Source organism: Orussus abietinus, unplaced genomic scaffold (assembly GCF_000612105.2).
Source record: "Orussus abietinus isolate OABI.00-Male unplaced genomic scaffold, Oabi_2.0 scaffold358, whole genome shotgun sequence".
NCBI lineage: Eukaryota > Metazoa > Arthropoda > Insecta > Hymenoptera > Orussidae > Orussus > Orussus abietinus.
In genome coordinates this window covers 78,540-90,861 of record NW_019394899.1, presented here as the reverse complement: position 1 = coordinate 90,861, position 12,322 = coordinate 78,540, and the positions used below count along the sequence as shown (strand labels likewise).

Sequence of the window (12,322 nt, the reverse complement as noted above, 5' to 3'; positions counted from 1 at the left end):
TACGGTACTCTACGGTACTCTACGGTACTCTACGGTACTCTACGGTACTCTACGGTACTCTACGGGACTCTACGGGACTCTACGGGACACTACTGGGGGCAAAAAACAGTGAAAGCTAACATACGAAACCAGAGGGCAGCACACGATGCGATCGCGCGACCCTGCCCGTGAGCATCTCCCAACTCATCTCTGTAATCCACTACCTCTCAACAATTTTCGATTTGTAAGTTATGTTATTAAAAAAATGTTACTAGATCGGAAGTGCTAGTGATCTCGTGGTTTCATATAGCGAATACGTAATTTTGCGCATAAACCCACGTGAGATGAAAGTGCGAGAAGTGAGCGCCTTGGCAAAAATACGTAATAAACGCCCAGACTTTACTACCACAGCGACTCTGGTGACCAAAAGTTACATGAAAATCTTCAACAAAAATTGATCGCCCTTCATCACAGAAATTTTATTTGTGGTAGCAGTTTTTACACATTATCTGTGTTATTAACCACTGAGGATTTCCTTTTTTTCCAAAACGTTCGGCACTGATTTTTACATTTAGTAGTTCGCGTACACCGACGTATTTAATAGAACACATCAAAATTTAATAATTTTGACAGAACAATATTTCATTGTCAGGTTCAAATGTGACATTTTATGCCTTTGCACAAAATTACTTTGAGAGTTTGATAAAATGACTACATTGTTATTGCATTTAGGAAAGGTCTCGAGTAAACGGTAAGAAATATTCTTGTAAAGATAATTAAGTTTTATGTAATCTTTCATATGGTGAAAGTGATTATCATTAAGGATGCTTTATAGAATTTTTGCAACTACGCAATGGCAAGACATACGATGGCAATTCGAAAGCTCAATGAGGCAAATCAGGCACTTCCGCAGATTAAGAGACTCTCCAAAACTCGTTCAAAAGTCATTCTCAAATGTACATCAGGATAAAGGAAGTTCACAATCAACAAACCTTTTGAAACCATTTTGTTTTACTGTTTTGGTAAGTTGTTTTCCCTATTATTTATTGTTATCAGTTAATCAAATAATTGTCATAACAGTTTACTGGTGCAACTTTTGTCGGTGCAACCATTTGGGAATATGAACGCATACGACAGAAGGCTCAGTCTGCTAAAGTCTACCGGCAATTTCATACTCTCGTAAGTTGACAATTGGTAACAAAACTATGATATAAATTAACTTTATTTAATTGTGTTCTTTGTGAACATAGCGAACTGGATGGAGAAAGGACATGGAAAACTGGTGGAATGATTTATATGAAGGTCAAAAAGTATTTGCAGCAATTTGCTTTATCAATGTCCTTGTTTTCCTATGCTGGAGGGTCCCAGCTTTTCAAGGCACAATGGTCCAATACTTTTCCTCACATCCTCATGCTAGTAAGTGATGTATTTTTACCAAAAGTAATTATATTTTTGTTTTTAAATAAATAAAATACTTTTTCGAGATTATATTAACCTTTAGTGCTCTGTTGGCTTCACAACAGAGACATCCATCATAACATTCCAAAACTTCCCGAGAGCTAAGGATTAAAAGTATTTTTTTTAAATAAGATCGATGATTTTGCTTTTAGTTGGTATGACTTTATATTTTGTTCTACATATTAGATTTTTATTTCATCTAAGGAGCAACATGTTGGCCCATGTTACTATCCTCATTTTCACATTACTCCATACTACATTTGGCTGCAAACATGTACGTATTACATAGCTTCAGTGCTAGCTGTGTAACAGCACTTGGAAAGGAACAATTTGTGGCATTATATCTGTCCAGTGGAGTTATATCTGGTTTCGTTAGTCATCTGTACAAGGCTTCCTTGGGTTTACGCGGTGCATCATTGGGAGCAGTAAGTTTAACAAAAAATTATCCTGAATTTTATTTACAAATAAGTTGTATGCTTTGGTTAAATTAAGTAAGAATATAAAAAAAATTATTGAAAAAAATAGTATATTATATGAATTTAAAATTTAGTTGTAAAACCGTTCTTCAATTTGCTTCTATATTTTTTTGTAGTCTGGAGCGATCATGGGAATCCTTGGTTTTGTCTGCACTCAATACCCTCATATTCAACTTAGTATTGTGTTTTTACCTACATACCCCTTTCCTGCGGGGGTGGTACGTATACTACTAATGCGAGATTCTATTCTAAAAAACAAAAACAACTAGATACTGAATCTTGATTTCCTTAGGGTATAAAAGCACTCATGATTGCTGATTCCGTGGGCTGTCTATTACGGTGGCAATACTTTGATCACGCTGCACACTTGGGAGGTGTATTCTGGGGAATGTAAGTACAATCATATGTTTGCTATGTGATAACTTATCTTAGGTGTAGAGAAAAAGCAAATTGATCAAATGCCTATTTTTTCCATATTGCAGATTTTGGCAAAAATGGGGCAATGCGAACATTTGGCAGAAACGTGATCCAATTTTAACATTTTGGCACAACTTCCGAAATTCACGTTAACCTTCGATCAATAATATCTGTTACTTTGATACATTACATGTTTTACAGTACATGATATTGCACAGCAAAGTATTGATCATTTATCGTTCATATAAACATGTATGTACATATCCGCAGAATGACGCACAAAAGTGCTGGCGCTTATAATATTATGTACATACGTTGCAGATTGTATACTGTGTATACTAAAACAAAAGGAGATGTTTGATAAAATCACAAAAATTTAACATGAAATCAAGTAATCTATGGAATTTGTATACATTACTGCATTCGTGCAAATATGTGTATGGATATTTATATATTTTGTACCTTCGGATAAAGATTTGACAATTTGGCGTATAAAGGAAAAATATATAGAAATATTGATGAGACTGATGAAGTTAGTTCAACTGTAATAAAGAATAAGCAAAAAGGTAGTAATAATAATTTAGCAATACGTTAGCGACGTTAATTACGCAAAGTGGAAAGTCATCCAGAAAAACATTTTTATTTAAAATCTCATATATATCATGGAATGTACACTGAAAAGAGCACAAGTTGAGTTTTAATTATGAACATAAGTCAAATAAATGAATGCTACTGGTTTAGACATTCATGGCATTAATGGATGAAGCAAAATTCTGACACATGCCTAGCTTTTTAGGTATTTTGCATGGTGTATAATGTGATCTTCAATGAAGGTTGATATAAAGAAGTAACTGTGATCATATCCATCTTGATTTCTTAATACTAAAGTTAATCCAGCATCTTTTGTGGCAGCTAATAAATTTTCAGGTAGGAGCTGTCCTTGTTTTAAAAAATTGTCTTCCGTGCCCTAAAACAAATGTTTTTTGTTTCAAAGTTAAACACAAATCTAAAATCTAATCAACTTCTATGTTAAATACAATGATATAAGTTTTATTTTTAGAATTAACTTGGCTTAGTAAATAAGAAATAACCTGATCGACTAAAATATCTAACGGTGGGCCTTTGTATTGTTTTACAAGTTCTGTAGCATCCCAGTTTTTCCACTCAGACTCCGCTGTTTTTTCACCAAAATACCCTGAAAAAGCTTTTTTACCCCATGGACATTTAATTGGATTGCTAATTGGTGCAAAAGCTGAAACTGTCTTATATTGACCAGGATTCTTCAATGCAGATATTAATGCACCGTGACCTCCCATGCTACAAAATAATTACATGTTAGAACAATTATTTTAATGCTACTTTATGAAACATTTAGATTTTATGTTTACCTGTGACCCATTATAGACTGATTTCCAGGAATGGTTGGAAAATTTTGATTAATCAATGTTGGTAATTCTTTCGTAATGTATGAAAACATTTTATAATTGGTCTTCCAAGGCTCCGCAGTAGCATTGACATAGAAACCTGCACCAGTTCCAAAATCCCAACTGTCTTCCTCACCAGGAATTTCAAGTCCTCGGGGACTTGTATCAGGTGCAACAAGGATCACTCCATGTTCGGCGGCATACTTTTGAGCACCAGCTTTTTGAATGAAATTTGCTTCGGTGCACGTTAAACCTGATAGCCAATAAATAACAGGCACTGGTTCTTCTTTTGTTTGCGGTGGCAAATAGATACCAAAATTCATCTTGCATCCTAATGTCAAGCTGTTCAGACAGTATGCAAAAGAAAAAGGTATGTATATGTAAATTAATTAATTCTTCTATAAACTTTCACTATTAGTAAATACAAAATTCATATTTGTTTAAATTTCACGATGTTCTTTTTCTAAAGTTACATAAATAGTAGAACCTGTAGTGGAATAAATAAACGTTTATCACTATCTTGTAATTATAGGTTAACAATGGTCCTAGGTAAAAATTCATACCTATCGTGTGAGTACACTTTCTGCCATCCTCCGAAACTTTTGTTAGCAGAAATTTCCTGAATTTCTGACATCTAAAAATTATATAAAAAGATAAGTATTACAAAGAATTAGCAGAAATTCTGCCAGTTAGGTTATGTTCAATAACGTACCTTGTATTCGTGAGTGTCGTGAGATTAGAGTGATGTCGAGGTACATATATATTTAACTGCTACGTTAACTTGAAATTCGCAAAATGTATTACCATTTGAGCACAGGATATGAGTTCACGTAACTACTTGAAATCTACTAGTGAATAATACATATTCCATTTGTTAATAAATGATTACAAATTATAAAGTACATTGTAGGTTCATTACGCATTAGTTCATAATATAAGTCATATGTTGAAAGTATAAAACCAGAAGATTTCAAAATTATTTATATTACAACGTGTAAATCACTCAAATCTATTTATCAGTTAAACATTTTCTAAAAAAAAAGTCACCGACAACGTCCATATTGGCTCGCAATTATAATTCATGCAGATATTTTCGAGATTATTTCGACTATATATTCCCAATATAAAAATGTTTGTTAATGATTATTATATTATGATGGTCGCTACCTCAACCCGTCCTTTAGAATATTTTTCTAACGAATACGAGGAAAATTTTACGGTTAATTTGTATAATTATAAATTTATGAATTTTGTAGTAGTATACATACGAAATGACTTTTCATTTTTCGGATAATATACTAACAGCCTAATTTGAATATCGTGTCCCTTTTAAAACGTATATTTAATAATTACCATAATCGTACTCGACAGAATTTGTTAAAGACACTCTCTATTGCTTCTTACCAGAACTGCGCTTATCACGCTGTGACTTATCGCTGACCTTCACGGATCGTTCGACAGTGGTTACAGATTTCCTGGATGATCCGCTGACATTTACATCTGAAGTGATAAAGGTACTGGTGAATATAATTAAATGGAAGAATTTATAAAAATCGTGAAAATAAGGGTAAATTATAAGTTTAGGAAGCTACTTAACATTATTACAATTACTTAATAATGACCGAAGTTGAGATTAAATTGGAGGTTCATTATGTTGAATGTTTTGCATCCATATAATAGTATGATATAATGTACCTCCGAAACAAGGTGAAATTCGGAGCACATGTGCAACACATTGCAAATTAGTGTCGCTTAATTTCCCTGTAAAAGTCTTCGAACTTGTAATGGTGTCATTTCTGCTTGGCGGTACAGACACGGAGGATGACGACCGTGAAGATGATGAGTGTAAGGACTGCATTGATGATGTCAAAGACATCAAATGAGTCGTACATGGTAGAACCATGTTTTTGGTGGCAAGTAAATTTTTCACGTAAGCTTCTGCTTCCACGTGACGAACGGTAAATTCGGTGATGTGCTGAAGTGCCAATCCGTTTTGTTCTTGAAGTTCCCTTGCCGCGATGTCTCCCTAAAATCAAAGTAAGGTAATGTACACAGTGTAATAATGTTTGAAATATGACAAATAATAATACAACTACCTCTTGAAGCAGAACAATCTTATCTTCCGTACAGGCACACATACGTTGAATTTCCTTGAAGACCTTACGGAGACATTTGTCGGCTCTCAAGATTTTTTGCATTTGCTCTGTGATCTGACGCTCTATGTTAGCCAGGTGTCTTTGCTTACGATCTTTTTCCTCCTTAGCACTGGCTATATCATTTATGCTTTGTAGATAATTCTCCTGCATCGTCTACGGGTCCACCATGACGATTAAATTTAATTGCCCGAGGGAAAAATAATATACCTAGTTTTAATGATTGCCTTTTAACAAATCACTGGCATGACTCTTTTGTTGCAGGCTTCCAGAAGTAACGGGACGCAATACTTTTTACGTACATTTGGCCGATATCATTAAACCTACCTTTAAATCGGCTTTTGCTTGTATTAACTGCGCTTCTACGTTAGCATTTCTCTCGATAGCTTCCAACAATTTCAAATCGAGTTTCGCGCGTTCTTCTTGTTCCGGATCGACCTCATCCATTGCACCCATATTTGCCTTGTAATTTTCATTACAGGCGTTTACGATTCTCAAGGTGTTTTCCATACTCTGAATTTCGCGCTCAGTTTTTCGGATAGTCTCGTCCAGTTTATCGCCTTGCTCCTGAAGTAAGTATCTTTCTTGGGCGCATTGAATCTTCAAGTAGGTCACCGTTAATGGGGTACCATCTTCCGTATTACCCATGGCTGCAATGTTGAGGTCATATCGGGCTTGAAGTTGACATATCCTAGCATTCCTCTCGCTGATAACTAATCGCAATTCTGAACACTCGTTTGAAGACATCCTCTTACGGATATTAAGCGATTCCTTCTGAGCTTTGATTTCTGCCCTTCTCTCTTGCATTGCCTAACACAATTCCAAGGTGAAACGATCGCTCAAATTTACGAGGAATTAATTATTAGTTAAAAGCACTTACGGCTTCCAAATGAATTCTATACTTTTCCAAATTGTACACCTCGCCCCCAACATTCGACGTCGCCAATTCGGCTTGTGAGAGTTTTAGTCTGAGAATGTTTTCCTCGACTTGTTTTTCTTCGTTACTGGATTTTAAGAATTTCAATTGTTTCTCCCCGCCGTCCATCATGAGAGTGAGATCTTGTTTTCTATTTTTCAGGCGTTGCAACTCAACGCGATCGTTTGCTAAACTAACCGATATTTTTCGCATATCGTGCTGAAAACGAGAAAGTAACAGTTCTAGGTGAATTTTGTCATTATTTGATAAATAACTACTCACTTGTGAGAAAGTAAAAACGATACGTTACCAATAGAAATTCTATTGATGTAAGAACGAATAAATTAGTCCACTCACTTCCAAGTTTGTAATTTGAGCCTGTAATAGCTTCGCAATTTCTGTCTTTTCATTGAAAACATTTCGCAGGTCGTCAAAGGCTTTTTGCTTCTTGTCAGTTTCTGTCTTATCGCAATCCTGACCGGTCAGGCGCGCCAGGCGCGCTTCGCATTGTTGAATTTCAAAATCGAAACGATATATTTCCTCTTTCTTATCTTTCAATCGCTTTTCTTCCTTAAGATGAAAAGCTGCCAAAACGTTCACCTTCTTGTGTTCGGCTTGATTTCGTATCTCCAATGCCTTTCTTTCACTTTCCAGTTCATTCTCGCGATTTGTGGCTCGCAAATTTAATCCTTCAATTCTGCTCGTTTCTTTCATGATCAAATGTTTTCGCCTTTCTTCTCTCTACGAAGTAACCAATTTTATTACTGCATTCACACAATCAATTGCGATTAATTCTTAAGGGATAACATAAAAACATTTACTAACACCGAGAGATTAAATAAAAGAATTCGGTGGGAATTAGAAATGACAAAGAAATCATGGTTTCTTAATGTTACCTGAAGCATGTCTTCAAATTGTTTCTCTCTTTCTGCGATGCTTAATTGCTGACTGCTAATTTCTTCGAAGGTTTTCCTGAGATCATTGTTTTGTTTTCGCAATTCTTCTACCTTCAAGAATTTACTTTCAATGTCGAATCTTTTTTTCTTGGTTTTCACGCGCATACTCTGCGCTCGGCGCGAAAGGTCCTCCAAATATTTCTTTTGAGTTCCATACTATCGGAATAAACAACGCATATAGTAAATTATTAGCTTAAAAATTCAGTAGAATTCCGCGACAAATACATTAGAGCGAAAAACTAATAACATCCGCGGAAGGGTCAGGATCTGTTGATTCAATAACCGTTTTTAATTTATAAAATCATGTTAATTTTGCACCCTTAATAAGAGTAAATTCCTGGAACATTAAATACTTTATCCGTTACCTCGTTTCGATACACTCCAATGGTATCGAGAAGCCCGCGATATTCGTCTTTCACCATTGCATGTTTTTTTTCCAGTTGTCTGATTAACTCTTCGAGTTGTTTATTGTCTGCCACTTGATGCTCAAAGAATTGCACAGCTTCATTATACGCGTCTACTTTTTCTCTTCCGATCTCCTTTAAAGTGTCTATTTCCTGTAATTAGTGTATTCATTAGATATGTATTACAAAAAAAACTTGATTAAACGCTACAAGCATACAATTTTCATTTTTAAAAACATTAGATGGAAAGGACGAATGCATTTCCTTTAAACGCGTATGTGGATATAAAATACATGGAAATATTATTACACTTACCCTGACTGCATCTTGAATACCATTATCTCTCTGACGAAGGACCAATACACTCTGCGACCACTGATCGATTAATCGCCGTCGTTCCGACAGAGCATCGACATATGCCTTCGCAGTTCTGTCAAGGAAAATCTCCATTTCGTGGACATCATCGAAGGTAGAAAAAACGGTTCCCCTAAGTTCCTTCAACTCCACCTCAAGTTTCTGCCGCTTAAGCTCCAGTTCCTGAAAGCACCGACTAGATGAATAAATTATGAGACATATCACGCGGTAAATCTAAGCCCAGCTCGAGACTGCAACTTTTCCTGATACCGGCACGTAAATTAATGAATCACAGAGTTACACCAAGCAACATCGTAACGTCTGCATAAATGTTAGCGCGATTACCTTGAATTTTTTCTCGTCGAGTTTCGCGTATCTGTTAATCAGCTGGTTACGTTCATCCTCCCGTTGCAGGATTTCTTCCCACCTCAGTAGACGATCCTTTTCAAACTCCGCGGTGGTCTTTGAAGCCTTTAGCTTGGCTGACAATTTCGTGATTTCGCTCTCGACGAGGGAAATCCTTTCGACGAGGTCCTTCTTTTCCTTCTGGAGTTGACGAGCCGATTGGCGAACATTTGAACGCGTGTTCTCGGCTAGTCGATACAGGTGTTCTTCGGCATCCAGCTGACCCGAATGAGCCGTAAGGAGTTTCTGATTGAGCCCGTGTTCAAGGGCCACGAGATTCAAGTGCTTCGCGATCTTGGTGACGCGACCCTCCAACTTTTCCAACTCATTGCTCAACGAGGACTTGTGTTCGGTTTTTCTCTCGATCTGAAATCACAGGAAGGATTAACTATCGAAAAATATAGGTATCCTGGAACGAGTATTCTTGCCGAAAGGCACTCAAATAGGGGCAATGATTCACATGGGCAGTTAATGATGTCTGCCGAATGTACCCGGATCTACTAGAAGCCCCATTGAAACCTTTCATTGAATAGGCCACGTGCGCTATTCGGAACGTTAACAGTTCCTCACCACGGATCACCCCTATTATAATTTGTAATAACGCCGAGTATACGGTACCGGCCGCAATCATTTTCACGTCATTTCGAATTTATTAATTTTTCCTTTTTTTTTTTTCTCTCGCCAATGTTTTTAACTGGACATTCATAGAGCCAAACCTACCTCCAACTGAAGCCGTCTGTTTTCTTCGTTCGCAACTGGAATTCGAAATCCATCGCCCCATCCTAACTTTTCCAACACTTCTTCGACGGTCGATACGTGGGTCTCCATGTTTTTTATTCCAATGGACTTTTTCAGGAACCCCACGCGTTCTCTTTCTACTTCGCCTAACCCTGCAGTTAATGGATTTCATTAATTCAAAGCGTTTAATCGTAGGCGCGGAATGTACGATACCTTTTATTTTGCCGCTCCTCGGTTCAGTTTATTTCGTCTGCTGATATTACTGACGTTTATTTAGCTAATATAAGGGTTAACTAAGATAAATTGAATTTGATTTTTACCGAGCTTCGGTTTAACTCTTCTTCACCCTTTGCAGTAAACATGGTAGCGCCTTCGCCGAGTAGAACGAGTAGAAAACGAATCAGGGGCAACGCTTGCACGGGACAAGAAACAAGACGTTTCCATGGTGATCTAATATCATGGTAAGGCAGTACTGTGTCATTCTTTAATGAAATGACAGTAATTACTTTCGAAAAACGGCTACGTTAATTTAAAGTACATCTAAAAAGTGTACTGGTCCATTCGCTATTATAGACAAGAAAACCCTAGAATTAAAATAGAAACGTTACTCCTACCCTTGGGGTACGAGGATCGAGAGCATCGCTATTGACAATTCGAGTAAGTTTGGATAACGATAAAAATTTGTAACGTCAGTGTTAATACTCAAGACGTTAATAAATAATGTCTGATATGGATATCATAATTTTATTACTCTACATACCGCAAAATCCCTGGTAAATGTTCTTAAGAGTCATAGCCGATAGTTAATCTTCACATTCTCTGGAAGTAACATGGAAGTTTTGTTTTCCACAAATGCTATTACTTTCGTTTCGTTTTCCATTGCTCGTAATTCTAGGAGGCGAATAACCCTTCCGCGAGTCATTGATCGACATCGAAGCTTCGAAATGGGAATACCGCTGTCGGTGAAGCGTGTCACATGATCGCTGACAGGCCGCTAGATGGCAGCGGAAGGCACCGTCACTTGTTAAGTAAGTTCAAAAGCGATGAAACATTATACAAGATCTTGCCACTAAATAGAAATTCAACATTAAACACGGAAGCCTATTGGCCCAATCCAACCTCATAAAATTAAACGATCTCCGAGATAAACCGTCTATTCGGGTAAAGTAACCGGGATAGTTCTCGAAATTTCGAGAAATTTCGAGAAATTTCCTCGAACCTCTGTTACCCACTTTACGTATCGCAATTTGATAGCACACACGACCAGGCAGCCAGCTCACCCGCGAGAACACACCGTGTAAAAATAATTGCTCCCTCGAAAAATCCAAAGAAAATAAAATCGATAAAGCCGATAAAAAGCAAGGAATAATTTACCGTCAATTGCCAAAGCCTCCCACTGGAAGTCCCCTTATTTCAGAGTTTAATCGGCAGGCGACTGCGGTCTGTATCTATATTCCGACCGCAGGCTCAAGTTCTCTCGAGTTTTGAGATTCTCTCTCGCTTCCTGGTGGCCTTTAGGGATCTCGGTGTAAAGAATGTCACACAGCAACGAAAGGGCTTAACCGCGGAGGTTAATATATTTTTTTTAATTAAACCTTCCAAATGAATTCCTCCTCCCGTTAAGTGGCGCCGGTCCGAAAAGCCAAGCCAATATAGACCGAAAGGGACGAGACAGAAAATGAACGGAGCCCAGAGAAAGAAGGAATTCCCCACCTTGAATGCAGTACACGGATTGCCGGCGAGTGTTAAGGTGAAGTGAAACACGTCGAGGAACTTGATCAACGTCGATAAAGAAGATTTTTCTAAATGCCTACGTTGCCGACGGTCGTTTTTATATTGANAGGACAATTCTTAGATGATCAGAAGTGACGTGTCAAAGTTTCGGACAGTTTGGTCTAATACCCTTAAAAAAAGGTGTTGTATTCGAATCGACTGATTTGAAGGGGGTTTCTCTTCACCTTAACGAGAGTTCAGCCAAGTTCAGGGAAGTTCAGGCAAGTGCAGGGAAGTGCAGGGAAGTGCAGGCAAGGTGCGTCACCCCCGGGGCGACCGCCCCTATTTTTCCGCCTCAATAAATACTGTACAAAAAGCGGCTCGATACGCTTCGAACGGTCTATTATACCTGCGAGTTCCGGAATGCCTCGGGAGCGGACGTACACCTTTGGGCTCCCCGATCGAGCGTTTCCCCGCTGAGCGATATTTAACCACCGCGAAGGGCCTCATAGGATTTTTCTTATAATCCCGGATAAGGACCAAAGTGGCTCCCGAAATGACGAGCGCGCATCCCGCACCTGTGATTCGACCCCGACGAGCCCCTGGGCCGATCGATCGCGACCGGGCTCCGAACATTCACGTTTTGCGTACTTAAGGTGAAGTGAAACACGTCGAGGAACTTGATCAACGTCGATAAAGAAGATTTTTCTAAATGCCTACGTTGCCGACGGTCGTTTTTATATTGACAGCTGGGTCGAATTATATTGGGTATTGTACCAAATGACACATTCCACATGTCGTTTTCGTGTAATAATTATAAAGAAATCGAAGTAAAACTCCAGAAATCCTCTGGATTCATGATTTCTGGGGCCCTAATTGACTGCAGTGGTACCCCCTGCGCCATCTGTGATTTCCAGGTCAATTAAATT

At 37.9% G+C, this 12,322-nt stretch overlaps 4 protein-coding genes across 4 annotated transcripts in view; 1 reads left to right on the top strand and 3 right to left on the bottom strand.

The window, feature by feature from the left end:
- Positions 1-348: 348 nt before the first annotated feature.
- On the top strand, positions 349-3,072 carry LOC105704042 (presenilins-associated rhomboid-like protein, mitochondrial). Its single transcript, XM_012432906.2, has 8 exons — positions 349-730; positions 815-1,001; positions 1,060-1,158; positions 1,230-1,395; positions 1,642-1,862; positions 2,030-2,131; positions 2,206-2,303; positions 2,396-3,072. The coding sequence occupies exons 1-8, from the start codon at positions 687-689 to the stop codon at positions 2,481-2,483; spliced, it is 1,005 nt and encodes a 334-aa protein (XP_012288329.1). The 5' UTR covers positions 349-686; the 3' UTR covers positions 2,484-3,072.
- LOC105704049 (S-formylglutathione hydrolase) lies at positions 2,955-5,101 on the bottom strand. Its single transcript, XM_012432928.1, has 5 exons — positions 4,467-5,101; positions 4,318-4,388; positions 3,719-4,096; positions 3,422-3,647; positions 2,955-3,297 (listed from the first exon to the last, which is right to left on the bottom strand). Exons 2-5 carry the CDS (start codon positions 4,386-4,388, stop codon positions 3,115-3,117), a joined length of 858 nt encoding a protein of 285 aa, XP_012288351.1. The 5' UTR covers positions 4,467-5,101; the 3' UTR covers positions 2,955-3,114.
- Positions 4,477-7,122, bottom strand: LOC105704034 (coiled-coil domain-containing protein 39). Its single transcript, XM_012432882.2, has 6 exons — positions 6,788-7,122; positions 6,235-6,717; positions 5,851-6,063; positions 5,450-5,780; positions 5,108-5,254; positions 4,477-4,602 (listed from the first exon to the last, which is right to left on the bottom strand). Exons 1-5 carry the CDS (start codon positions 7,034-7,036, stop codon positions 5,145-5,147), a joined length of 1,386 nt encoding a protein of 461 aa, XP_012288305.1. The 5' UTR covers positions 7,037-7,122; the 3' UTR covers positions 4,477-4,602; positions 5,108-5,144.
- LOC105704026 (coiled-coil domain-containing protein 39) overlaps positions 7,049-12,322 on the bottom strand; it is a 25,207-nt gene continuing 19,933 nt past the window's right edge. The window contains exons 4-9 of the mRNA XM_012432870.2: positions 9,663-9,832; positions 8,883-9,308; positions 8,499-8,720; positions 8,145-8,336; positions 7,720-7,935; positions 7,049-7,564 (exon numbers count right to left, since the gene is read on the bottom strand). Of these exons, the coding sequence (XP_012288293.1) occupies positions 7,145-7,564; positions 7,720-7,935; positions 8,145-8,336; positions 8,499-8,720; positions 8,883-9,308; positions 9,663-9,770 (1,584 nt within the window). The 5' untranslated portion in view covers positions 9,771-9,832 and the 3' untranslated portion in view covers positions 7,049-7,144. The remainder of the gene's footprint in view (positions 7,565-7,719; positions 7,936-8,144; positions 8,337-8,498; positions 8,721-8,882; positions 9,309-9,662; positions 9,833-12,322) is intronic.